The sequence below is a fragment of the Dermochelys coriacea genome, chromosome 4 (genome assembly GCF_009764565.3).
Source record: "Dermochelys coriacea isolate rDerCor1 chromosome 4, rDerCor1.pri.v4, whole genome shotgun sequence".
NCBI classification, from domain to species: domain Eukaryota; kingdom Metazoa; phylum Chordata; order Testudines; family Dermochelyidae; genus Dermochelys; species Dermochelys coriacea.
Window position 1 is genome coordinate 18,845,019 of NC_050071.1, and position 27,789 is coordinate 18,872,807.

At 39.2% G+C, this 27,789-nt stretch overlaps 1 protein-coding gene across 7 annotated transcripts in view; it reads right to left on the bottom strand.

The window, feature by feature from the left end:
• Positions 1-27,789, bottom strand: part of WDFY3 (WD repeat and FYVE domain containing 3) — a 290,091-nt gene that overhangs the window by 34,651 nt on the left and 227,651 nt on the right. For 6 of the 7 annotated variants that reach the window (XM_043514073.1, XM_043514074.1, XM_043514078.1 and 3 more), the window contains 10 exons: positions 20,273-20,455; positions 14,565-14,722; positions 13,066-13,143; positions 11,167-11,394; positions 8,744-8,797; positions 6,195-6,363; positions 5,041-5,204; positions 1,159-1,307; positions 550-670; positions 17-102 (listed from right to left, as the gene is read on the bottom strand). In XM_043514073.1, the coding sequence (XP_043370008.1) occupies positions 17-102; positions 550-670; positions 1,159-1,307; positions 5,041-5,204; positions 6,195-6,363; positions 8,744-8,797; positions 11,167-11,394; positions 13,066-13,143; positions 14,565-14,722; positions 20,273-20,455 (1,390 nt within the window). The remainder of the gene's footprint in view (positions 1-16; positions 103-549; positions 671-1,158; positions 1,308-5,040; positions 5,205-6,194; positions 6,364-8,743; positions 8,798-11,166; positions 11,395-13,065; positions 13,144-14,564; positions 14,723-20,272; positions 20,456-27,789) is intronic. The other variant, XM_043514076.1, reaches the window with a different exon arrangement.

The window sequence follows — 27,789 nt, forward strand, 5'->3', positions numbered from 1 at the left end:
ACACATTTTGGAATACCTTTGATAGACTTTATTTCTAACTCCTTTCTGGAAAGCTAGAAGATAGTTCCGTCCATCTCCTGAGAAAACTTCAACAGCAATTGGCTGGAAAGAAAGGACAGAGGAAAAATATGGATATCAAAGGATGTTACAAACCATAGGACTAATGAATTAGTGTGTCACCTCTTAGAATCAGTTGTTGTAGTTCACAAGTGAAATAAGTTTGGTGACCTCAGTTTAGCCATAGTGAAAGGTTGACAATGACAACATCAACTAACTTAAAAACTGCCCGAATCAGTGCTGTCAGTCTATTTTCAGAACATTAAAATATACTCTGTCCTCTAGTAAAAAGTATATATGCCAACATTTTCAAACTTGGATGCCTAATTTTAGGCAACTCAATCCATATTTTGGGACTCCAAATGGCCTCACTTTCAAGTTGCTGAACACCTCCAGAAATTATTAATTTTTTTTTAAAATGACACTTTCAGTAAACACTGCTGGCTAAAAATTCTCTCCATCCCCATCCAATCCAAACAAAACAAGTGTCACCTGTAATAGGTATCTCCTTTTATGTACTTCCTTGATATCTTCATATGCAAAAATACTGCATGTTCTTTTGAGCTGACTTGGACCTTGCCTTGCTCCTCTTGGTATAATTGGCTCGTGCAGACTGTAGGTAACCAGAGGAAGGAAAGTTAAAAATGACCACCAATTTATATCAAAAACTATTTTTCAACTTTATGGAGTTTGTTAAGCCAGGCAGACCGCAACTATAAATCTTATTATTTTTAAAGTCATCACAGAGGAAAAACTACTATTGTAACTCAGTGAACAAAAGTTTTAAAGGATTCTCCAAAGGTTAACTTAATAATATTTATTCTGAACTATAATTTTCTATATTTTATTAGTATAAGTAATAAAACCAACAACAATAGAGCAAAAATCATGACATCAGTGCTCTGAAAAAGAAAATAGAGTTCATGGCTAAACAACACATTATTTATACATAATTCTGTGCATATCAATCTACAATTGTGAAAGCAGGTGGCAGTTCACATGTTTCTAAGTTTGATATTATAGAGTTTTGTTCTTCAATCTTTCACAAAATATTTCTTGTCTATTTACTAAACAAGCTAAACTGAATATTAATCCACTCACTTTGGAGGCAGTGTCTCAATATCCCGTATTTCCCTGGTGGCTGTCATCGTAAACCCATCTATCACATAGAAGTGTTCTTTACCAAAGAGAAGGAGTCCCTCACTGGTGTCTAGACCTTGAACTCGAGCACAGCGGTACATGTGCTGAATCTGTAATGAAACCCATAGGATTAGCAAAAGCAGTTTAATTTAGCTCAAGTTCAGTCTGTTGCCTTGTTGGAAGTTATGGCTTGTTCTCCCAGACAATATTTTCTTATTTGTAAGTACAGCAATTCTGTGCTACTTGTTTTATTAATTAAAAATATGATAAAGACATCAGACAAATGAACTACAAATGGGCTATAATAAAACTGGGTACAATTCAGAACAAATGATATATACACATCAATATACATGCAATCATATACTCCCTTCTTTCTACTGTATTCTGTATCCATAAAAGAATAAAAGCAGGAATTCAATAAAAGGAAAATTTACTAGGATATAAGAGTCTGTTACTAATATTACCTAAAACAGTTGTGTTCCATTTGTTTAAACGATAACCAACAAAATGTAGATTAAAATGAGAGACTATTTTTCTCCATTATCCAACAGAACAAACACCAAACTAAATTATGGTCATCTGTCAGAAGAACCACGAATGAAACAACACAGACACTGACAAAGGATTAATGGAACCACTGCAAGGCACAACAACAGACGTTCTTAAAAGATGTTTTAAGCTGAGATTCGGGCAGCGTATACAAAAATTGAAGACTTTTCCAAGCTTAGTTTGATATGCAAATTAATTTTAATTCTACCTTGTCTACAAGCCAAGTAGTACTGGACTATGATCTTCAGTTAAGAGGTATTCTAACTACAACAACAGCAATAATAGGTTACATACGAGTGTTAAAGAACTTCAGTTATTTTCTGTTTCCCATATACCTTAAGATGAACAACGTAGACTGGATAACAAGTGTACTGAAATAGTGTAGATTGTTTTTTTGCAATATGTCAGGCTCATTATCTTAAAGTTTTTTTCTTTCTCTTTTAAGAAAGTTGTTCAGTCACATAGTGAGCCAGTCCATTTCAACAGTGAGCAAAGCATTCCCATAACTACACAATGAGGACTGCTACTCTGAAACAATGAGGACTGGACACAATGCTCATGTGTTAATGGAACCTCCTGCTCCAATTAGTTACAATTTTTTAAAAAACTTAATTATGTTGAACTGCCATTACAGTGAGAAATAAGCACCCTGGAAAGTTCCAGCTTGTACAGTTCAGCCATTTTTGCACTAAATTATGTGTATATGCAACTGTCTTTACCGAGCAGAAAGATTTTTTGTTTTTGTTTTTTTAATTTAATCTAATCTAATTCAGAATTGGATAAACAGATTTTGCTTTAATTTTCTTTACAAAGGAACCTTTGACATAGGAGGAGGAGTTTTTAAAATATATTTAGAACAAAAAGAATCCTGAGAATGGTATTGGTCCTAGATGGCAATGGAGAATTTTGCTTTTCTCTTGGGCAGCCTGCACCAAGGTAGAGGCGGCACTGGATGTAGTCGGAGACAGAGGTACTGGAGGAAAGAGGAGTCTCCTGACCAGACTCAGGTGGTGTCTGAGTTTAATTTCCCTGTTTTTCCTTGTCTTGGACTTGAGGGCCATGAAGAAGTTGTGCTCCTGGGAGATGTGGGACTCCCCCAAGCAACGGACAGACATAGAGTGGCCATCACTCACAGGAATAGCCTCTCAGCAGGAGAGGCATCGTTTAAAACCTAGTGAGCCAGGCATGCCCTGCTAGGAGAAAAAAAAAAGTCTCCCCAAGATGAAGAAGAGGGGTAAAACAATCCTCCCACTACTTAGCTAACAAATTAACTATGAATATACTAACAACTAACTATAAAAATTACCTCAACCACTACAGAAATATTAGGAAAGCCAAGGCACACTCAAAGCAGACATGCTAGGGCTCCATTTCAGGCCCAGGCAGTAGAGAAGGAACTGAGGGCGGTTTGCCAGTGCACCCCTATATAGCCTCGGTACCCACCATGAGGAGGCGTAGGGCATATGTGTGCGCCGAACGAACACTGGTAACTGAAAATCTCTGATCAAGGGCTTGAGAGGCGGGTGCGCACCTGAAGTGGGACACCCATATGGACACTACGCAAAGAAGAATCAACATTCAACACTATCATCTGGTTCAGCAAAGCAAAATCATGCAGCATTCAACACAAGAATCATACGGGAGTCAACAATCCACTGTAGATTTAAAGGGAAAAAATTCAAAGCGGTGTATGAAATTAGGAGAGAGATGCTTGCTAGTGAGGGTGCTGATATCTCTTTCAGGAAAATTAGCGCAATACGTATACTCCTTCCGTAGGGAATAAGAACTAATTATCCCTATTTTATGGCACTTGTGACGGTATGTTCATTCATATTTATAACAATCACTTGAATATGTCAAAAAAACTAAACAAGATTTATAAGGTGATATATGCTACCAGACTGCTGTAGCAGAAAGATTCAAGGAGAATTCATTAGTGGTCAGTTTTTCACATTTTGAAGGTAGGAGCAGCAGAGACAGTGTATGTATTCATGTGTACTCTCGCATATGCTGGGGTCCACTGCAAAGATTCAACTCATCTCCCCCCAGCTCAGCAAGAGTATGGGAGGAAGGTCACCAATGGCCCTTTTTACTCTTGTCTTGAGACACCACCTCATATAATCCCCAATGCACACTGGTGAAGAGGCATAATGTGGCTTACATTTTGTTGCCCTGCTGGTACGCAGGTCTGAATCAAACATATTGTACTAGTGCTATTTTCTTGCAAAGGTCTGCAACTGGACAGCATAAAAGCATCTCATGTTTTAAGCAACATTCAGTAACAGACAAGAAAAATACAACAGAATACAATCAAAGTGAAATGTCAGGGCTTCAATATATTTTTTCAGTATTAAAACAAATCAGTCACTGTGAAAAAAAATACACTCATGAAGTTGTGTACCATAACTGAATTACTGCAATAAAACAGATTTAAACAAAATAACTAGCTATGCTGCAATCACAAAATGCAAGCTAAAATATTTTTGTTTTTAAAATATTGGGGGTATTACACTCGTACACAATGAGCTAATCATTGCTCATGTTTCCTGGGCTTCATTTTCAAACTTCAGTCCATCAATGTGTTACCTATCCTTGATTACATGCTTGTTCAGAGGTTCTCATCAGACCAACAAAACTTGGAACCCAAAGCAATCATAGAGCAGCCTTTTAATGTTCTCAAAAATAAAATACATATTTGTAATGATTTAACATTTTAGGCTCGCATAAGATGAAGGGAGATGAATTTGAGTAAATCAAGACTGTTATATTAATATTTTCATATCTATTGTATGTACTTTTCTGTAAGTAATGCTTATTTGGCACATTAATTGATATTTAAATGTCCTAGACATGAGATGGTTTTCATTTTTGGTTCAGTGACAGATTCCTCTCTCCTTGTGTGATATCACGGTAGGTACAGACATGCTTAAGCTAACAACTTCGGTTTAACAGAAAGGGGTCTGGAGGCAGAATGACCCATCTTTGACTAAGAATGCACTTGCCCACTGCCCACCAGATCTTATATTTGGTGACCCATCAGGCCTAGTGTAAGATCTGCTTGTTCTCCAGGACTGACATTGGGAGGAGAGGTTTATTGGAGATATGTGGTGCATGAAAGGGTGGAGTTAGGGAGGTCATTTTAGGACTTTTTTTTTTTTTTTTTTAAAGTTTTTCTTTCGACATGTATGATCAGTGTTCGTGTTTTAAATATTCACACCTGGAGAAATCTGAGAAAGGCACAAAGTAGAAATCCAGATAAAGTAACTGATCAGTATTTCTGAAGTACTGTACCTTCTCTCCTTCCTCGAGAAGTCGAAGCAAAGTTGTATTATCAGTCTTTTCTTCTTCATCTATAGAACTACCCTCAGCTATTTGATCCTGCAGTTGCTCCTGATTTTCCTCATCCCCTCCATCAGGTGCAGAGCGAGATCTCTTCAGAGGAGGCTTTACCAGACCTGCATAGTAATCAGAGAGGCAATCAATGTATTGACAAACACTACAGGGTTTTGGGATATATATACGGGGTGTCCAATAAGTGGGAATGTAATCAAACTGGCATAAGCCAATAGCAGTGCTAGTCAATACAGTGCAAATTTCCCACTACACCTCGATCTTTATCACCAATACTACTGCCTTTCCACTGCGGGATCACGTCCTGAACTGACACTTCTCCCCTTTTTACCCGCCCAGTTCTAGCTCTTACTTTTAGTTTTACATATTCGAGCCTGAACATCTTGGCATCCCTGCTGTCCCAAATGACCATAGAGCTGTGTGCATGCATGGTGAGGGGATGAGGTGAGGTTCTGGCAGCAGAGACAGAGAACTTGAAAGCCTATCACCAGATAAGACATGCCAGATGGGAGAAGAGCTGTTAAACCTTAAAATCCAGCTGACACACTGGACACACTATTGAGCTGACATACTATTTTTTGCTTTTTTCTGTTCCATGAAGTGTGTTGTAGTTGTGTGTTCTCTTAACATTTCTGTAATTTTCTGTGATTTCAAGCAAATTAGTCAGGACTTTTAGATCAAGAAGGGACATGACAGTGACTTAAAACCAAGGTCTCCCCCAACACTAACAAATGCTATGAATGTAAAGGAGAGGATTTTTTCCCCAAGAACAGCTGTTTATCTAATTCTTTCCCCGTTATTTTAAACTCAACTACCTTGTGCATGTGTGCGTACATACATTTTTAAAAGGTTTTTGTTGTCTGGCTTATGATAGTAGTAGCTGAAGTCACCTTTCAAAAACATGCGAATCTCAACATTAACTGCCTAAAGTTGTGGCAGTAAAATGGGGACCTACAGGACCCTTTATGTTTCATTTATACAGCACTGGTAATTTGAAGAAATCCAGACTTATTCAGGAAGAAGCAAGTTTAAAAAAGTAAAAAGTTTAACATCAAATAGGTTATTTCAAAACACAGACAGAATGATGAATTTACCTTTAACTCTTGCAATAGTGTCTTCGCCATGTTCTGGCTCGTGCTGAGTGGCTTCACCTTCTGAACTCTCTTCTATAGTATCTTGGAAAACAGCAGGATTTCCAGAAGCCAGGCGCATGTAGTATTCCTTGCTGTCATAACTTACAGCTCTTCGGTAACGAGTAGGTTTCTTAGAAGTAAATGAATGAAATATTGGTAAGTCAACTCTCTAATAATTGAAATGAAATTTTTCCAAGACTACTGTGTGCACATTACATGCTCAACAATATCATGTATTTATCTGTGGTCAGTCATAAGCCAGTTAAAACCTATGTATAAAATATAAGATTTAATTCCTAAGTGGATTTGCAAGGAAGCTATTCAGTCACAGAAATGATGATCAAACTGGGAAATGATGACCAAACTTGAAATACAGAGCTTTTAAATGTGGCCTGTGTGTTATGAATTGCCACAAAAAGACAAACTTGCATTTAAGATTTATCTATTTTGTCATTCCCTACAATATATGCATTAGTTTAAATGCATACAACAAAGAAAGGTAAAAATGTGTACATACTGATGTGCATTAAATCACATAATAGCCAGGGAGTTGGATTTAAAGCTCAGAAACATTTAATTAAGGAAACTAAGGTTTAACTACTATTCTGCAAACTTGTGGTGGTGGCAGGAGAAGGCCTACGATGTTAATCTTTAACTAATTTGCAGCCTGTCCCCTTGGGAGAACTATTGCAAATTATCTCAGTAACTCCAGCTCCTAAACGGAAATTCTGGCTACAAATGTATGTTACACATGTTTCTTTTGAAGGTTAATTCTTGTGTTAAACATCTGATTACAATGACTATAATTAAAAGGACAGATAACAAAATCAGGACAGTAAACATGCTAGGGTGGTCACAGAAGTAAAGTTGGGAATAAAAAGAGGTAAGGAAGAAATGGGCAATGTGTCTCTTTCTGAAGTGAAAAAATGAACTAATTTATGTGGATGTGGAAAAGTTAGAGTTGGAACCTGTAGTGAAGGTTTTCTTCTGTGGCTATTGCTGGAAAAAAAAATTGCTAAAAAACCCAGCTCTTATACGAGTTAAGCTCTGGAACTTTAAAAAAATCTTTATTTGATCACACTTTTTCCATGAAAACAAATAATTGTTCCTGTCCATTCTAGAACTATTAGCATAAACCCACTGTGGTGCCATACACTACCATCTGCCAATCTAATGAGTGTAGGTATTCCTTCATGTGCTCCTGTAATAATTATTGGGAAAAAAAATGTGGTGTTCAATTAGTCTTCATGTAATTCACTTACTGATATTGGGCAATATAAAAACTCATTTGGACAAAAATAGCACAGCTATGAACAGATGTACTAAAATATTAAAAGATGCAGGGTACTGATATGGAGATTTTTCAGTTAATACTATCTACTCCAAAACGTAAAGCTGTAAGGGATCTGTTTAGAGTAGCTGACTCATGTAGGAGAAGAGTGACAAACCATGTGTCATGGTGCGTTAGCAACAGATAACTGGATTATGGCTGTTACAATGACAATATTTATTGCCATAGTGTTTTTCTGGAAATAATCATTGAACAACCTACAGGGGGGGAAAAATCCCAAACAATACCTCCGCCCCCCCCAAAAACCACCAAACAATTAAAATGACAGAAAGGATAATTGTAACTATATAAACCATTACATTTAACATCTTAAATAATAACCACTTTTATTTCATATATTTGAGCTTAACAACATGTCTAATTCAAAAGAAGTGAATGAATCCCACATACCATACTTAGTGATGGGCACGACTGAACACAGTTGCATATGAAAGCAAAATTACATTTATACTTGTATACAGAATGGCCAGTAATGTGTACGTTCCAATTTCTTTTGAGGTATGTTTGATATTTTGAAACATAATACCAGTTCATTACATTATGCACCTTATTTTCTAATGACAAAGCTATAGAAGAAGGAAAGGATTTGGGGGAAAAGGGGAAATCAAAATTTTGATTTTGGTTCCAACAAAATGGTTACAGCCCCACTATTCCAAAAATATTATTTCTTTTTTAAGGGGAACACTTTCTAAACCCTCTACTAGCATAAGACACTATTGAAATACAGTTAGGAAAGGCATGCTCCAAAATGTCAAAAATAATCAACAAACAAATAAAAAAATATTTTAATAGTGGTGTTAGTTTTCCTAAGTGACACAAAATCATCATATTGCCCATTACTAAACATGTTTCATAGTCCATTAATTCAGATCCCAAACCAGTACATATGTACAGTGAGAACAGCGAGAATAAGCCCAACACAGCCTGTTAGTGTGCAGCAAAGAAGGCAAGAGCTACAGAACGTTATAAGAAGTGAAGACTGAAGAAAACACAGCAACATCTTCTAGGTGTGAATAATGGAAACCTTTAAACCTGAAAATATTTACTGAAAGAACAACGTTGAAAGCCAATCGTAAAAGCCTTGTTAAGTTTGCCTAGCATGCAGGAAAACATTTATATTTGTTTGACATTCTTTCAGTGGGTAATTTTGTTTCTTTACCTTTTGAGGAACGGTATCATCAGGTGTCTCAGGAGGTTTACTTGAGAAGTCAGACTGAAAACAGGGCATTAAGTATAAACATATCAGAAAAAATCACTTTTGGGAAGAATGCCTGATGGTATGTTCTCCTCTTTGCGGGTACGTGTAACTCCAACTAAGAGTGAAATATATTCACTATCTAAACTAGCCTAGTGTGGTCAGAACATTGCATTATTAATTGGTTTCATTCATAATTCTTAAGTAAAACCTTGAATACTCATTTCTATATGATTGGGCTTCTCTCAAGAAAAGAGAGACTTCCAAATTGAATACGAGGAACACATACCTTTTTTGAGAACCAATAATTGTCCGTGTTACAAAAGGGCACATGTATTTCTGCACATGGCCCACATGTGCATAAAAACACACTGATGCATGTGTATTAGTATTTTCGTGTGTGCAATTCAGGTGTGCACACTAATCTAGGTCAGTAGGCCTAGAGTTGGATCTATATTAATGGAATATGATATCCATTTTGCTCAGAATTACTGAAGTGGATGAGATAAATTACACTTCTCACCAAAATCTCTCAGTAATTTACAGTGGTGTAACAAGGCTCTAGAGGGCCATGGTGCAACAACAGAGAACTCCTTCCCAACTCCAGAATCTAAAATTTTGATTACATCCAACATCATGGTTCCCAGCATCCCCCACTTGCCCCACAACTCCCCCCCCCACCCCCCTCCAGCACTCCCCACAGCCCACCAACAACTCAGCTCCCAGACCTTCACCCACCATCCTGGGAACTTCAGTGAGAGCCAAATTTGAGTGATGAGTGGCACTGCAAACTGGCACATGTGGTTGCAGTGCCATTCAAGTTTGGCCTGCCCAGGTTCCAACACCACTCAAAATTTGGCTCAGCTGTCCCTGTGATGATGGAGGAGTGGCTAGGCCAAACCTGAATGGTGCTGCAACCCCTGCAGACCCTGCCGCAATACCACTCAAATTTGGTCTGGCTGTCCCTCTGTTTTAAGGAGTAGTGGTGAGGTCAAATTTGAGTGAGTGGCACAGCGAACCCACGCACCAGGTGAAGTGCCAGAGCGCTGCTCCATCTTATTGGACCTCAGCATGACTGCAACACTTGCTCGTTTTTAGCTGTGCCACTGGTAATTTAATATTTCATGCGTGCACACAGCTCTATGGTCATTTGGGACAGCAGGGATGCCAAGATGTTCAGGCTCGAATATGTAAAACTAAAAGTAATTTAATATGCTTGAAAACTTTAAGAATTAATTCCTCATGCAATGTTTTGAAAATGTACCACTCTATGAAATTAATACTACTTACAGACCTATACCTTTTATTCCTAATATACTTAAACAATTTTTATTGTCCTTAATTCTGCAAGCCACAGATTTCTCCTTGTGTCCCTTTCCTTCCATTATCAATTTTCCACAATTCATAGCTTCTAATTAGTCTTCATTCTATCGACTTCTCCCTTTATTTATTTAATATTATTAATTATTATTATTATTTTAAATTGGTTCTTTCACTTGCCCTCTAAGACTTACTGGATTTTTAACTAGTATAGTCTTTTTTCAATTGTGAAATTGTTGCTTTTTAAGCATCTAGTAAAATGGTCCTAAACATTTTCCAAATTATAATAGACACTTTTTGTTTACAGTCTCAATTTGGTTAAATTGTATTCAGCTTTGTGAAACTGGCCTTTTAAAGCACCAAATGTGTATATATATTGCTGATTTGGACTTCACATTCATGATGTGTAAACAGAATGATCAAATTATGATCACTTGCACCTAAGTAACCACTAATTTTTATTTCTGTTACCAATTCCTCTTTATCTGTCAAGAGGTCTAATATAGAATTTGCCCAAGGTGGGTGCAACGTTTTTTGAGTTAGGAATTTGTCATCTACAATTTTTAGAAATTCAAAGAGTGTATTAGTATTGGGAGCATGAGATCTCCAGCATACATCATTTATATTGAAGTTCCTGTGACAACAGTTTTTTCTGCTACACAATATAGACAGATGCTTAAGGAGTCAGTCATCCTGTTCTCCCGCATCACTGGTGGTCTGTAGTAGACACCTAATAGTATCCCAGCTTGCACTTTATCTGTTCAAACAGGTATCAAATCCATAAGCATTCAAGATAATTTGCTTCTGAGCTGTTAATGGACTAGGAAAAACGTAATATTTTTGACACAGTGTCGTTTCACTCTCTTTCTGCCCACTTGATCCCTCCCACATAGGTTATGGGCAGGATTTTTAACATTCCAATCATGCTAATCTTCCCACCAGTTTCAGTAATACCAAGTAGACTGAATTCATAAATTGTGATGAGCATTTTTTTAAACAACACACACTACAATTCAGAATAATAAGGCTTAAAAACTATTACAAACACTCAAATACTGTACACTTACCAGCAGATTTGTCTCTTGTTCAGTTTCTGGCATATAAGGATATTGAATATAAAACATGTCATTTCGTACCATCTTCTTCCTCATTCTGCAGGGTCCCTCTGTCATCTCCAGCATACATTTATCCAGATGGGAGCCAATGGGAGGACCCCACAAACCTCGCTCCCTTAATAGTTCATACTCAATTTGAGACCACTCTTCTATCACATATTTTAATGCATTCTGCTGACGCTATAAATACAAAGGTTAACAGGATAACCACCATGGCAAAATAACATTTCAAAAGACCTTCTGGTTTCAAAGAAATGACTGTGGTTAAACTGCACAACACTATATAGTTAATAGAGAGTTTGATTTGAAGTTATAGTAGCACCTCAATGCTATTTTAATTACATTTCCAGCAACAATTTATTATGGCCAAGGTTTTTAGTGCACTTTTTGTCAGTGACAAATGGGCCTGCTTCTTTTTTCTTTTTTTAAATTAAAGCTACTTGTAAATGATAAACATACAAGATGCGTAACATTAATGCAAGTATTCTGGAAAGGGCTTTGTTGAATGAAGAAATTAATTCCATTTTGGATCCCTTCTCTGACTGTTCATACATAAACATAATGAAGATATTACACTAACTCCTAGCTCTATATTAATAGTTGGTTCCAAGTGGTTGTTCCTCGAGGAAGCTGTTTTCTCAAATTTAGAGCATGCTGCTCAGCAAGTGATCCTAACCATAAATGTGATTTGCTGGATGTTTGGCAGAAAATGCTAGGTTCTGTGATTTCATTTCAGGAGGAACAGATCTGGTAAACAGCTGCTACTTTCTATAGATACCATGATTAGAAACAACTGCTCTAAAATCTTGTTTCTGTTATAAAATGGCATACTGTATGTATGGAATGTTTGTATGTACTACTAGCGCTACAAGACTGCAGAAATATTAGGACAGGATACTCTGTCCCAAATGTCATAAGAATATTTCTAATATTGGAGAAAAAATATTTTGAAATCTGCTCTAAATCATGTATGATTTCCTGTGGATCACATAACTTTTCTTGTGGGACTGCCACACTGGAAACCGCAAAGCTTACTTCAAAGATAATTAAAAACAACCTTTCAGCTGGAGTATGATGGGATGTTGCTTTTATCAATGAAGGAATTGCTTAGCTGGCTCATAGATGTTTAAGTACTGCAGACATCCTTACTGAAAATTATTTCATTTTTTAAAGCATCTACATGTAATTTATAATTTTAACTTCCCATCTGATGCTTTGAGTATTATTATAAATATTAAAGCAAAAACTGTAAACATTAAAATAATCAATATGTAATAAACTCATTGTCCATTACAGAGAAATATTTACCCACCAGTACAATCTCAGAAGTGGTCCCATGTCCAATTGACTACTCTTTACATGTATCCACAAGTACCACCATTGCCATGCATGGTTTATATAAATAAGTCAATGTCTAGAAAACTATTTTCAAAGTATACCTTTTTTTTTTATTAAATTACATGAAAAGGGCAACGACTGCTACAACAAAAAGGTTTTCCTCATTAATGTACTGAAAGACTCATGCATCTCTTTTTAATTTGATGCACAAACCCATGCTAGTAATGGGCAGTGGTTGAGAGGATAGGATGCCAGATTGGGAATCAGGAGGCTTAGAGTCTAGTCTCAGCTCTGCCACTGACCTGCTGGGTGACATCGGGCAAGTTCAGCACTCTGTGCCTCCATCCTCTCTCTCTCTCTCTCTCTCACGTTATCTGTCTTATCTGTTTCAATGTTAAACTCTTTAGGACATGGACTCTTTTACTATGTTTTTGTACAGTGTCTTAGAGAGACAGTATATGCAGTTTAATAGACTCATCTTAATTCTAGTTAATTCCCTGGATACTCCCTTACCTCTTGATACTCTTTGTATTGCATGTCTACCAAGTCCCGAACCACAGCAATGTGAGTGAACATCCACTGGGAAATTTCCTAATCATAAACGAGACAGAACATATAGAAAGCAATTTTATAAAGGTAGATTTTTATTGCAAAATATATGGATAAAATACCTTAACTCTCATACAGATCAATTTCTTCTAAAACTATATTAGATTGATTTCAAACCATTTAATACAACCATATTCTTTAGTTTACTTATGATCAATTTTCTGAACTAAACTAAACACGCTAGTATTATTTAATGGTGACCTGCAAATACTTATAAAACATCCTAGACATACACCAAATACCAAAGGGCAGGGGGCATTAAACAAATAAATGATTTAAAACTTCAGTTAATTTAAAAAGAAAAAAGGTAACTTATGAATGGTGCCTGGTTTGCAGACTATGGAGATGAAGACCTCTGTGTTCTGTGACTTTCTGCCAGTGCATGACTCTTCATTCCATTCAGTTTTTGGCCCCTCTTCCACTCTGGACATCTAGGGTTCCAGTTAGAACACCTGTGATGTTTTTTTCTGGTATGGACACCTGTCCATAAGGAAATGGACTAGGCCACCAATTCTTTTCACACAGGCCACTGAATACCTACTAGGCAACCTAGTGTTCTACTCTTCCACACCATGCAGAACATGAGTAGCTCCTAAGGAAGTCAGATGGAATTACTTGTATCCCAGAGGAAGAAAGTACCTGCTGAAACAACCAGATACACATTTTTCTTCTGTTCTAACATCCAGACTAATTCATGATCATTAAAGAGATACCATAGCATACACTACACTGGTGACAGCAAACAACAATGGTGCTGCTGGTTATCGTGGGGCTGAGTGTGTTTTTAAATTTATTTTATTTTAATTTAAAAAAAACCCCAACTACGTTGTGCTGTTTTGTAAAGTTAATATCTTTTTAATATATTCTACGGTTGAGGTGCTTCAGAAGTCAACAATTTTATTGTGACGTATACAGGGGGATATTATCTTTTATTGAGTTCTATTCTGTAGTAAAGAAAATACTGTTGGACAGTGTAATGCTTTTTAAGGAAACCTACCGTCAAACTTCACTAAATCATACAACACTGTTAAAAACCCAAGCACCCACCTTGCTTCCATGGGTTGGCTACAGTTTACTACAGTTGGATTTTGCAAATTGGGATGATGTAACATTACCAGTTTAGGACCCAATCTATTGAAGCCCTCAAGCACAGGTGTAAATTAAAGCATGTAAGCAGTTCCATTGACTACAATGGAATAACTTGCTGCTTAAAGTGCTTACTAGCATGCCTTATGGAGCAGGAGCGAACAAGTCTGGATATTCAGAAACGGGGGAAAAAAGGTACTTTTTTCTCCTCTATCCCTTGCTACTTGGGGCATTCATCACATACAGTAAAGGGTGAAATTGCTGGATTTTTCTCCCAAGTATTTACAGGTGACCTTTAATAAAACAATACAAATTACCTGCGTAGAGAGATTATGTTTGTTGAGCCCACTCTCCTTTCGGTTTCTTCTTGATCCAGTTAACTTGGAAAGGCCAAACCCACTGCTGACCCTTGAAAGCTTCGATTGTGTGGTTGGAACTAAAGATTCCCCTCTACTGATGCATTTCTTCTCATGGGCTATATTAAAGAGTACTGATGTTATTTTTCTGATAGAATTACCACTTTACATAGCTAAGCACTATTCCCGCCCCCCCTTCTTTTTAAAATTAAAAAAATGACCAACAATTTTCATATACAATTAGATAGCGTTAACCATGAGTCAATGAGGTTCTTAATGAGTGGAACAACAACCTTAAAGCATGATGGATCCACATAGAATCCTGAACTCTAGGGTAGGTTTTGTTCTATGCATTTATGTTCACTGTACCCATGGACCTTTCTCAGTTTGTTCTTGACAAACATTTATACCATGGAAGAGAAATTCATATTACAGAGCTCTTTCCATTTACCCCCCTGCCCCCCTCCAAATCTGAAAATCTGGCTTTCCTGTTGGCATTCCATTCTGTCCTGAAACATGATACAAGTTCCCCACATAGCTATTTCTACTTATCATACCTAATTCCATCCAAGTGTGGAAATATGGCACAGAAAGGTATTGCTAAACTAACAAGTGTTCTCAAACTTTACTGTAACATATGTTCAAGGCAAATTACAAAGAAACAATCGAGAGTCTCTCTAGCATGAAGAGAGAGATTTCTAGATGAAATTGGTTTAAAAATAGAAATGGTTCATTTTGAAATTAAATTTGTGGAACAGATGCAGCTATTTTTTTCCTTTCTTTCAGAAATTTATCATTTAGGAGACAGCAAAAGGAGAATAATCAATTGTGTATTCAGTATCAATTTGAAGACTCCCGGGTAAAAAATAATGGAGGTATGCCAAAATATTTTCCCATCTCATTTTTGTTATGCTTATTTGCACCTCTCTTGAAGGAGTAGAGAGCATTTCCAAGAAGGCTTGTTTTGGGAGTCAGTAACCAAAAGGACAGTTACAGAGCTGACAAGTTTCATTCGCTCTTTCACATTATAAACAATGGAAATAAGTAATAAGAAATGCTTCTAACAGATTTTGGACAGGCTGGGGCTACCAAAATATAAACAATAGCATATTTATATTGTGGCAATCCCCAATAAGCTGCTTTCTAAATACAGACGAAAAAAACACAGCCCTCTGCCCTGAAGATTTTGAGAAAAAAACTGACAGCTCAGTTGCAGTTCTCAAACACTTTCCTCATACTTTTGTTGCTTTTACTTATATGGAACCTACATCAATTCACAAATATTTTCAGTGTGTAGAACAGGTATGATTGTTACACACATACCAGACACAAAACCAAAAAAGCAAGGAAATGAGAACTGAACCCACTTAACAGTGCACAGCTTCTTGTACTCTACCCACAGGCACATACCTTATAACTACCGTACAACACAGTCTACACACCCTTAACCATGCCCCCGAAGATTGCCAGCCATCCAACACTCCTTTTACCAAACTACCCTCAAAACACACCTATTAACAACTAGTGTTACAATGGGGTAGCATGATGGAGGGTGTGTGCATGCAAGAGGGATGCTGAGGGAGTAGTCTGATGCTGAGGTTGGTATCCATAGGGGTCAGGGCTGGACTAAGGAAATATGGTGCTTAGACATACCATGACATTGTGCTCTCTGAAGCCCCAAAACTGTACTATCGTTCTGCCAACTCCCACCTGAAGTGGAGATGACCGATGCCTCCTTTTCCTCTGGGAGTCAAGGGCCAGCATGAGGTCAGCTTTCACTCCCCCAAAAAGAAGCAACAGGGACCATCTCCCCTTGAGAGTAGCAGCAGGGGTCTCCTTCATCTCCCCAGAATAGGGAGGGCTGGCAGCAGGCTGGGCCAGACCCAGCAGCCAAGACACACTTGCATGGGTAGGATGTGGGCCACCGGGGAGCCCTCTGTTGAGGTGGCATTGGTAGAGTTCACTAGAGCTGTGGATGCACTTGGGATGCACCCCTCAACCTCCCTGATATGCACACCTCCTAGAACCACTGTTTCAGGTGGTCTGCAGACTCAGGCGGAACACTGTTTCAGATATGCTTGGCTTGTGTTGTCAAGCTTTTCCTGAAACTAGAAACTTATTTTTAATTTTAAATAAGTGGAATCCTAGATTCTGACTTAATCACGTGTCTGCAGGAGCTGAAGCCTAAGCACACGTCTATAGTGTCTATGCCTTAACTCAGCTATGCTATGAAGGTTGAGTTCAGGCCCTGGTGTAAGGTCTGTAGTGTATTGTAATAGCAACGATTCCTGTGTCTACACATGGAGGAATAGATGATGCATACTGTTAAGTAGCTTATTTTTTATTTTCCTTGATTTTATGGTTTTGCATCAGATATTATGAGCATTGCTACCTTAACCACGGAAAGTCTGTCCTACCCAGGGCTGTCTCAATAATGGAGCTCTGATTACCAAGGGAGCTTTGCCTGCCCCCTTCTTCTTACTGCTGTAGATTTTAGGAGGTGGGATATGGTGAAAGAGAGAACTGGGGGTTGTGGCAGGGAAACAAAAAAGGTGAAAGAAGCAGTATTGCCAAATCTAAACATCTAAAAATCATGTATTAGGTCCCCTGAAATCATGAAATTGACAAAAAAAATCCCCCCCCCCCCCCAAAAAAAATCAGCAGCTTTTAAAAGTACTACTACTACTACCACCACTCCACATTTGTTGTTTACTGTCTGATTTTTGAGCCACTGGGGGAAGTAACTACCATACGTGATCATTTCAGGTTCAATATTCAACTTTAAATTCACAAATGTGTGATCCTGCCTGTTAGTTTCTTGAAGGGGACTCCACTTACCCTCTCCTGACACTGAGCCTGGGGGAGCTGCCATTTTATCCCTCTTCATCCCCTCTCCACCAGCCTGCCTCCCTCCTAATCCTCCCTGCCTTTTCCTTGTATGTCCCATTCTTCCTCTCAGCCTTCTACATACAGCCTCCTGTCTACCCTATTTTCTTTTCAAAAACTACCTATTTTGATGGATCTACTGAAGATTCACCTCTCTGACAATTTCTGTGTAATCACTCAATTTCCACAACGAAAGCCCAGCCAGATGTAGAAAACCAAGAATTTTAAGATTTCAGAAAGCCACCTTAATTATAGAGTCACAACCAGCCTCTCCATAATTCATTTTTGATGCCTGCCATTTATCATTTTAAAAATTAAAAAGATAGCATGAACTAATCAAGACAAAATGTTAATGAAAGTTTTGGCTGGGTTACAAAGTATTACGAACGGCAAGGTGTGATGGAAAAACTGCGAGGAAAAGAACCATGCAAACAGTTTTTACACTATGTCCATCATCAAGGCCAGGTTACACTATACCATATTGGTACATGAGGAGTATTTGTCCATTTTTCCTCATCTTAACTGGTTTCGCAACCATATTTAATATTCTCCATTTCAAAAAGACCCAACTAAATTGTGAAAATTTAGCATTGAAATGAATGAGTGGGAGCTTGGACTCGCACTGTCCTTTCTGGGATGCTAACAGGAACCTACTGCTAATCTGGATTGTTGTCCCGAAATTCCACTGGTCACTAGTTTCTTTTCAAATGTGAATAAACAATAAACCACAGAGATTAACCTTGTCCAATAAAACAAATGTGAAACCAGCAAATAGTTCAGTGCTATGGGCTTCAGATGCCTCTTTCAGTCTGCAGTTATAGCACAGTGATACAGTGCTGAAGATATTTTAATTCCTATTAATACCCCAACCTTTGTTTAATTCCCCATCCTTGTTTAGTGAACAGCTAACACAGGAACAGTAGTGTCAGAGCTGCTGACAATATGACTTACTGATGTTCAGGACCCAGACTTGCCTCAAATGGTATTTTTGCAAAACGTTATATTGGAATACATTTTATGAAAACAATTCTGTAGATAAGAGTTATAACTAATGAGACTGGAATGCACAGAATAATAACCATTGCTCTAGTTCTAGAACAGAAATGACCTTATAAGAAATAGTGATAAAGGATAAGAATATAATTAATGCCAGTCAACATGGTTTTATGGAAAACATGTCTTCTCAAACAGACTTGGATTTCAGTCTTTGAGGAAAATACAAGTAAATGTAATATACTTATACTTCTATAGGGATTTAAAGTAAAGTGGATTAAGAATTTGCCAACTGCCAGATCTCAAAGTAGCCTTCAGTGGGAATCATCATCCAATGGGAGTGTTTCTAGTGGGGTTCTGCCAGGATTAATATTAGGCTTACATTTTTTAACATTTTCACCAATGATTTGGAAACAGAAAATCACTGCTGACAAAATTTGACGATGACAAAGATTGGCAAAAAATAACCACGAGGACAGATTACTTATACAAAGAGATCTGAATCACCTAGTAAACTAGGTCCATTCAAACAAAATGTGTTTTAATAAAGTTATACATCAAGGAACAAGAAATGCAGGCCATATCTACAGAATAGAGATCTGTATCATAGAAAGCAGTGACTCTGAACAGGATTTAGGAGTCATACTGGACAAGCAAATCAACATGAGCTCCCAGTATGATGCTGTGGCAAAAAGGGCTAATGCAATCCTTGTATGTATAAACAGGGGAGTAATGAGTAAGAAAGGGGAGGTGATTTCACCTCTGTCTGTGGTACTGGTGAGACTGATAATGGAATATTACATGTAGCTCTGGTGTTTGCATTTTAAGAATGATGTTGAAAAATTGGAGAGGGTGCATAAGAGAGCAACAAAAATGATTCAGGGGCTGGAGAAAATTCCTTACTGTGAAACTTAAAGAGCTCAAAGGTTTAGCTTATCAAAAGAAATCTTGAGCGGTGACTTCATCAAAAAAGAAGAAAATTTTCTCAAGGAAAGAAAATACCTGATACTAAAGGGCTCTAATCTAGCAGAGAAAGGCATAACAAAAACCAGTGACTGAAAGCTTCACCAGGACAAATTCAAATGGGAAATAAAGTACCACGTTTTAGCAGTGAGGGTGATTAATCACTGGAACAAACTACCGAGAGAAATGGTGGATTCTCCATCTCTTGATATTTTCAGATAAAGATTGTATGCCTTTATGGAAGATATGCTTTAACCAAACACAAGTTATGCTTTGGTCAAACAAAAGTTATTGGGCTCAGTAGAGGGGTAACTGGGTGAAACTTAACTGCCTGTGATCATATTAGATAATCTAATGGTCCCTTCTGACTGTAAACTCTACAAATCTAGGAATTTAGGATGTTACACATGTTTTTGCTGCCACAAGTACAAGATAAGTGCATTATTCACAAGAGGTGGATGTATGACAAATGAGTTGTACAGGTCTTCCCAAACAAGAGAGAATAAATGTTTTAACCCATGCTATCATGTTTTATTTATGCTACAAGTACATATTATTTTGTCTCTCTTTTATTGCTAAATATCTGTTTGTGTAATGGTCTGCAATTTGTATCATGGTTTGAGAAACATATGCCAGTTTGTTAGGCAGAGGTGTTGGTGCGATTGTAGTTATATCTACCAATAAGTGCTATAAGTGTATATACAGAACACACACTTCCTAAGTTCATTATTAAGGTTACAAAACACATGAGACTGAATATCTGGTGTAGAAGATAACAGACCAATTTGACATGTTTTGGAATACTATTTCTTCACATTTATTCTTACCCAAGTGATTTTGCCAGCATTTTAAACTTGCTTCTTCAATAAAAGGCCTTGCTACAACTATATCCACATGGCCACGGTCATTGACAGGTAGTGTGACTTTGAATATCTCTTCTAAAACTTGTTTCTTACTGTGAATCAGCTCTGTCCATACTCTGTTTATGGCTTTTAAAAGAAGCTGGCGACCTAAACAGGTAAAAAGATCATAAATAATTTCCAACCACATTTTGGCAGTTTTACAGTAAGTATTAATGAACTGAGTGACTAATTCATACAAATTATCTATCTATCTATCTATCTATCTGACAAAGAAGGCTTTGTATTCCCCACATGCAGAATGTCTGTGACCAGATTGCTTTTTCCTCAAATTCTTTGAGAGCATTTGACCAATTTTTTTTTTGACAAATTTTCTCCTTCCATGGATTGGTGATCACAAACACTTCTCTCTGAGTAGTCAGCATTCCAGCTGTGTTGATTTAGTTGTGTTTTTTTTTTCAGGCAAGTCACACAGCATTGCTTCTGTTTCCCGATTGGATGAGTGAGCCAACAAGTCCACTGCAAATATACTGACATGCGTATTCAAAATTTGGTTTCCAGAAATTCCACATGCAACTTTTAAATTGACATTCTTTCTGCTAACCTTGAACTCATAACTGTTTGTGGGAAGCAAAACACAAATAGGCACAAACGCAGCCAAAGAACATTCATGTGACAACTCAAAAAAAATTATTTACAATATTTGTTCAGTGCATTCAATACCTATAATCAATCTGGGACTCAGTCTTGTTTTCTGAATCATGTCTTTCTTTCCACATTAAGAATTATCTTAATTTCATACTTTTATCTCCTCCTCAAACTGGCCCCCAAGTGAGGAAGGTAGCTTACATTTTGAGACTATGGCACTATATTTCTGGTTTTATTAGTAGTGATACAATGTTCTAGTTGAAGACTACTGCCTATATTCTGCCTATGAAAGCTACCAATGAAGAGCACTGAACTGGTATATCATCAGTAGCGTGATTGGGGTTAACTGAGCTCCCAACCAGACTTTCTTCACTAGTATTACATCTCATCACCATTAGTCTGTGTGATTGAGTATTCTGTGCCCTTGCGATATTCCAGGGCATAAGAAAAATGACAAAGAATCATTAAGGACTTAAACTCCTCCCATTTTAAAATAATGCTTTAAGTGATATGGAGCAAGCATATTTGGAAAGGGTTTGGTTAACTGGGAAGAAACAGAACAGGGGAGAGTTGGACGGGACACGGCAGAAGTGGTCACTCCCCTTTGAAACCTAAAATGGAACTCAAGATTCCAGAGTTTCACCATTTCTCCGCTGTCAGCAAAGAACTATGAAACCCACTGGGTAAAGTGTGCGTTTCCATCCCCTTCTAGTACTGGTTCACATAACAGTAATGGGTTGTCATCCTCTATCAGTTACTCCAATAGCTCAAGTGCCACAGGTATGTGTGGTGGATATAAAGGTTCAAACCCTAATGATGAAGCATGTGGATGTCAGTGTGATGCCACATGACTGAATTTGTATTTTCAGTTTCCTTTTTTAAAAAGCTAGCAAATTACACCAAAAAATCCCCAAATTAAAAGAACATTACTAAGTTTGTAACGTCAAGCACTCAAAAGTTAGGAAATGCCACTATTAAGAGTGCCTGTGCAACCTCAGTTCAGCTCCTTTGTGCATAAGCACTTTGATACCGTCTTTGATTACATGATCACATTTCCACAGGACTCCTGCTTCATTCAATGCGTAGATCGGACCTGCTCTGGAGAGGAATCAGAGCTGTGTTGGTAAAGGAGGCTGTTGCCTACAAGTTCCCTGCCTCATTTGTTGTACAAGTTGAAAGGTGTGTAGAGAAGGAGGCAAGGGATTGAAGGAAGAAAAAGGAAAATCTCATGGTGAAGGCTGTTGAATGCTACCCTGGACAACTGGATTCTATACCTGCCTCTGACACGGAGATCCAGTGTGACACTATGCAAGTAACTTGCACCAAACTTTTCCACAGGAAATCAATAATTGTGTGTTCCTTATTTTCTCAGTGCCTGATTTGAGACCATGGGGTCTGATGTGCTGAGCATTCACAACAGCAATGGAAGCTGTGCTTTGAACATATGGAAATCAAGTTGTAGGTGTCTAAAAAGGGCCACCAAAAATTAATGGAAACTTCTGACCTTAGTCTCTCTATGCCTCAGCTCCCCATCCTGTAAAATGGGGATAATATCCCTTGGTCTCACAGAGATGTTGGGAAAAAGAAAGGTTACTTTATAGTAACTGGAATTCTTCAAGCTGTGTGGTCCCTCTGGGTATTCACTGTGAGAACGCATATGCTCCTGCATTCAGAATATTAGCGCCCATTGGTCCACATGTGTGCCTCCTTGTGCTTTCAGCCAAGGACATAAAAGACAGTGTGAACCAACCACCTCTCCAGTTCTGACTCTGCCATGAATCACGTGATGATGCGAGCAAAAGGGAAGGAAGGCAGGTCATGAATATCCATAGGGATCATACATCTTGAAGAGTTACTGTAAGGTAAGTAATTTTTCTTTCTTCTTTGATTGCTGGACCTGTAGATATTCACTGTGGGTAACTCCCAAGCAGTACTTGTTGAGGATCAGGGTGCAAGGAAGCATGCTGTACCACAGAGTGGGGGATCACTAAGGCCAAGGACACCCCCTCCCAGCCAAAGCTTGGACTAGTGCGTAATGTCTGGTGTAGTTGCGTATGAAGCCTCAGCTAGCTGTTCTGCATATCTCTGAGGGGGGGATTTTCTGTAAGGAGGCTATTAATGCTGCGTCAGCTCTCACAGAATGGGCCTTGACAATTTGAGGAGGATGGGGTTTCATGAGATCATAGCAAAGGATGATGCAGGAGGAAGTCCACTTAAAGACCCTTTAGGAAGAGATAGCTTTCTAATGGTGACAGACGAGCTTAGGGATTTCCAAAAGGGAGCCGTTCCATGCTGTTAGAAGTCTACAGCCCTGCACACATGCAAGGAATGGAGCCTTGTCTCTTCCATGTTGTGGTGAGGCTTGGGTAAAACACTGGAACGCGATCAGTCCGGTTTAGGTGAATCTCAGAAGGAACGTTCGGTAGGAACTTTGAATGTAGTTAGAAAGAAACCTTGTGAACAACTGCAAAAAGATAAGTCCACCATAAGGATCCCAAGCTCTCCAACTCTTCTAGCAGAGGTAACTGCCATCAAGAAGGCAATTTTCAAAGAAAAGTGAAGGAGGGAACTGGAGGCCAAGGGTTCAAACGGTGGTTTCCTGAGTGCAAAGAGGAAGAGGTTCAAATCCCAGACAGGGACTTGTTTTGCAACTGGAGAGAATATCCTTATGATCCCTTCAGTCACTCTGCAGTAATACAGTGAATAAAGATTGAGTAGCCCTCCACCTGGGCTGGGAAGTGCTGATGGCTGCCAAATGTACCTGTGAGGAGCTGACTGATAAGCCAGTCATCTTGAGTGAGAGAAGATAGACCAGAATGACAGGAATGCTCAGTGCCACTGCATGCAAGCGAGGCTGCTGGCAACAAAGGGAGAATTGCTTCCACTTTGCAGAGTTGCTTTTCCACGTAGAGGGTCTCCTGTTGGTATTGAGGATGGACTGAACTCCCCCATAGCATGCTCTCTCTATGCATGAAGTCCATCAACAATGATGCTGTCAGATGTAGAGCTGTTGGGCTTCAATGTTCCCTCATTCTGGGAAAGCAGGCTCCAGAATGGTGGCAGGTAGATACATGGATGAAAGGCTAGCTGTAGTATGGCAGTCAACCACATTTGCCTCAGTCACCAAGGCACCATAAAGATCACTATCGAGTTTGATCTTCCTGAGTACACAAGGAAGTGAAGGTATGGGAGGGAAGGCGTACATCAGTGGTTCTGACCACTGTACCAGGAAGACATCCCTTCTGATAATGAGGCCTTGGGCTGCCTGGGAACAATATGCCAGGTGCTTTTTGTTGTCTCAGGATGCGAAGAGATCCCAAGATGGGAACATTCATTGTTGGAAGATATGCTGTGCTATTGACGGGTGATGTTCCCACTCATGCTCTGTTTGTAAAGGCTGCTGAGACTGTCCACCAGTGAATTCATCACCCCTGAGATGTGTACTGCTCAAAGGGTGATTCCTTGCCTGATGCACCAGTTCCAGAGGTGGACCACTTCTCTGCAAAGTGGGGTATAGATCTTGCTCCTACCTGCTTGTTTATATAATAGAAGAGGTCCATACTGTCTGATCTGACCTCTAAGTGGGTGGATTGAATGATGGGTAGAAATGTCTTGCATACCTTGTGAACTGCTTAAAGCTTGAGTAGGTTGATATGTAGCCTGGATTCCTGAGGAGATCAGAAGCCTTGGTCTGTTTGGTTGTCAAGATGTGCTCCCCATCCTAGTAGGGAGGCATCTGAGATGACTTCATTTGTAGGTGGTACATAAATGAAAGGGAACCCCATGCATACTTTGTCCTGGTTCTCCCAGCAGGTGAGCGATGTCAACATGTCCCAAGGAAGAGAAACTTTCTTGTCCAAGGAGTCCCTTTTTGAGGCACAGACTGACAATAACCAGATTGAACACATTGTAAATACAATGACATAAGCACACACCACCATGTGGCTCAACAGGAACAGGTAGAATAGGGCTGTAAGTCTGAGGTGAAGCTGGTCAATGAGAGCCCTCATGGCAAGGAACTGTTCCTGAGGTAAATAAGCTCTCACTATGTCTGAGTTCAAGTTCACCCCAATGCATTCTATGGTTTGTCTGGTGTGAACATGGACTTGCCTAAATTGGCTTGACCTGCAAGTGACTGAAAGAGTTAAAATGAGATGGTGAGTGTTGCATGTACCTCCTGGCATAACTGACCAGCGAACAGCCCAGTCATCCAGAAAAGGAAATACTGGTCTTCCTTATCTGTGCAGGAAAGTGGCCACCACTACAATAACTTTTGTAAATACCCATGGGGCAGCCAAGAGGCTGAAAGGGAGCATGCTGTAGTGAAAGTGTTCTTGGCTTACTAAGAAGGACAGAAATCTTCTGTAAGCAGGGTGAACGTCCACATAAAAATGTGTCTTTCCAATTGAGGGCTATATACCAGTTGCCTGAATTGATGGAGAGTATTATAGAGGCTAGAGTAGTCAGTTATTCTGAACTTTGAGTGTTGTACGAAGAAATCTGATTGTCTGAAGTCCAGAATGGGGCTCCAAACACCTTTCTTTCTGGGGACGAGGAAGTACCTAGAATAAAAAGAAAAGGAGTACTTGTGGCATCTTAGAGACTCACAAATTTATTAGAGCATAAGCTTTCGTGAGCTACAGCTCACTTCATTGGATGCTCACAAAAGCTTATGTTCTAATAAATTTGTTAGTCTCTAAGGTGCCACAATCCTTTTCTTTTTATGGATACAGACTAACACGGCTGCTACTCTGATACCTAGAATAAAAGTCCTTCCTTAAGTGAGTGGGAGGTATATAGTCTCTACTGCCCACAGTTGAAAAAGACAAAGACAGTCTGCTTCCTATTTCAGAATCCTCTCATGAGAGGGGTCTCTGAAAAGGAACAAGGAAGGTTTTTGTCTTTTTTTTTTGGAAGGGAGGGGGAGGGGAGAGGAGGAAGCCATTCTGGCATATAGCTATTTGATAGAACATTCAGGACCCACTTGTCCATTGTAATAGCATGTCACACCAGGAGAAAGGGTGTGACAGTGGGCAAGGGAGACTGGCTGTCAACCCATAAATGTCTCATCTAAACAACTTTCCAAGACATAGCTGCAAAGTGGAGGATAGGGGTTCAGGGTGGTTCTTGGAGGTTCATACTTTATCTGTAGGAAGACAGCAGCAGTCAATGCCAAGGCGGATGAGGCCTGGGTATTTTCTACAGGGTACCGGAGTATAAATAGCCAGAGAAAGGAGGGTAGCTTGTGAATCTTTGAGAGTATGCAGCAGCTCATTGGTTTGGTTACTAAAGAGGTTGCTGCCATTAAAGGGAAAGCCCTCAGTGGTGATCTGGATCTCTTTGGGGATCCCAGAGGTCTGCAGCCATGAAGCTGTTTCATGGATTATTAAGGTAACCAGTGAGCCTATTACTGTATCAAGGGATGCCTGAAGGGAACAACTTACTGCTAGTGTTTCCTCATCCAGAATGGCCTGAAAGTTAGACCTGCATTCCTGAGGAAGTTTGTTCATGAACTCGAAAAGCTTGTTATAATTTGAGAAGCCATATTTCAACATCAAAGCTTGGAAGTTTGCTGTTCAGAATGAAGTGAGCTGTAGCTCACGAAAGCTTATGCTCAGATAAATTTGTTAGTCTCTAAGGTGCCACAAGTATTCCCTTTTTTTTTTTTTTTTTTTTTTTGAAGAAAATAGATTAATTTGGAATATGGAAAATGAAAATACGTCATTTGACATCTTTATCTCGTGGAGTGGATTTGGGTTGGTGTAGCGGGCTTCTTTTGCAACTGCCTGGACTACCAGGGAATTGGGATTAGGGTGGGAAAACAGAAATTCCACTTTTTGGGTGGCAACAAAGTAATGTTTTTCAGCTCTCTTAGGGATCTGGGCTCAGGTGGCAGGAATGTGCCCGATCACTCTGGCAGGTTCCATGATGGCCTCTTTAATCAGGAATTCTACTTTGGAGGGCACTGTAGCTTGAAGGACGTCCAGAAACTTATGTGCCAGATCCTGGATCTCCTCTAGTGGAAACTGGAGAGCATCTGCAATTCTCCTGAAATGATCCTGGTACTGTTTAAAATCATCTGGGTGTAAGGGGGAGGCTGGTGATACCGCCTCATATGTAGAGGATGAAGAAAATCAATCTGGTAGCTCAGGTGGTATTGGCGGTTCTGGCTCATCCTCCTCCATCTGCTGCTTCTGCAGGGGGCCACGGTTGTTTACCTGGTGTTAAACATTTCTGGGCGCAGAATGTTGGGTCCCATATTTTGGTGAAAGAAGTAAGGGTCCCAGGGGCCCAAATAAGAATGATGGGATGGGTCACAGGGATATGGAGTTGGACCTCACAATGGATACCAATGGTCCTTGGGTCAGAATTACTGATGGTGGGGATGCAAGGGAAGGAGAGTGGTTCTCAAAGCCTTATCTGGGCTCTCCGTTGGGTATCTGGAGAGACCATCAGTACTGGCTCATTTGCAACTGATGAATAGGACTCCTCGCATTCCACTGATGGGGCTGCTGGATCTAGTTCCAGCTGACTGGGACTACAGACAGATGGAAAGTGAAGTGGATGAGGCTGTTCCTCCTCTTCCTAGTGCCAGCATTGCTGGGGAGGGGACCTTCTGCAGCAGGATTGATTCTAAGAGAATCAGAGACTCTGGGTCCACATACATAGATAAGTCCTCCAGGAGAGCATAGTGAGGACCTCTCTGAGTGAACTGCCCATAGTCTTGTGCTTCGTCTGGACTGTATATGCCTTCTTGAAGGTGACGGATCTGTATGGGGGAAGTATTGTCAGAGCACGGGGAAAATGATCCCTTCTGACCTTCCTGGAGTTCTTAA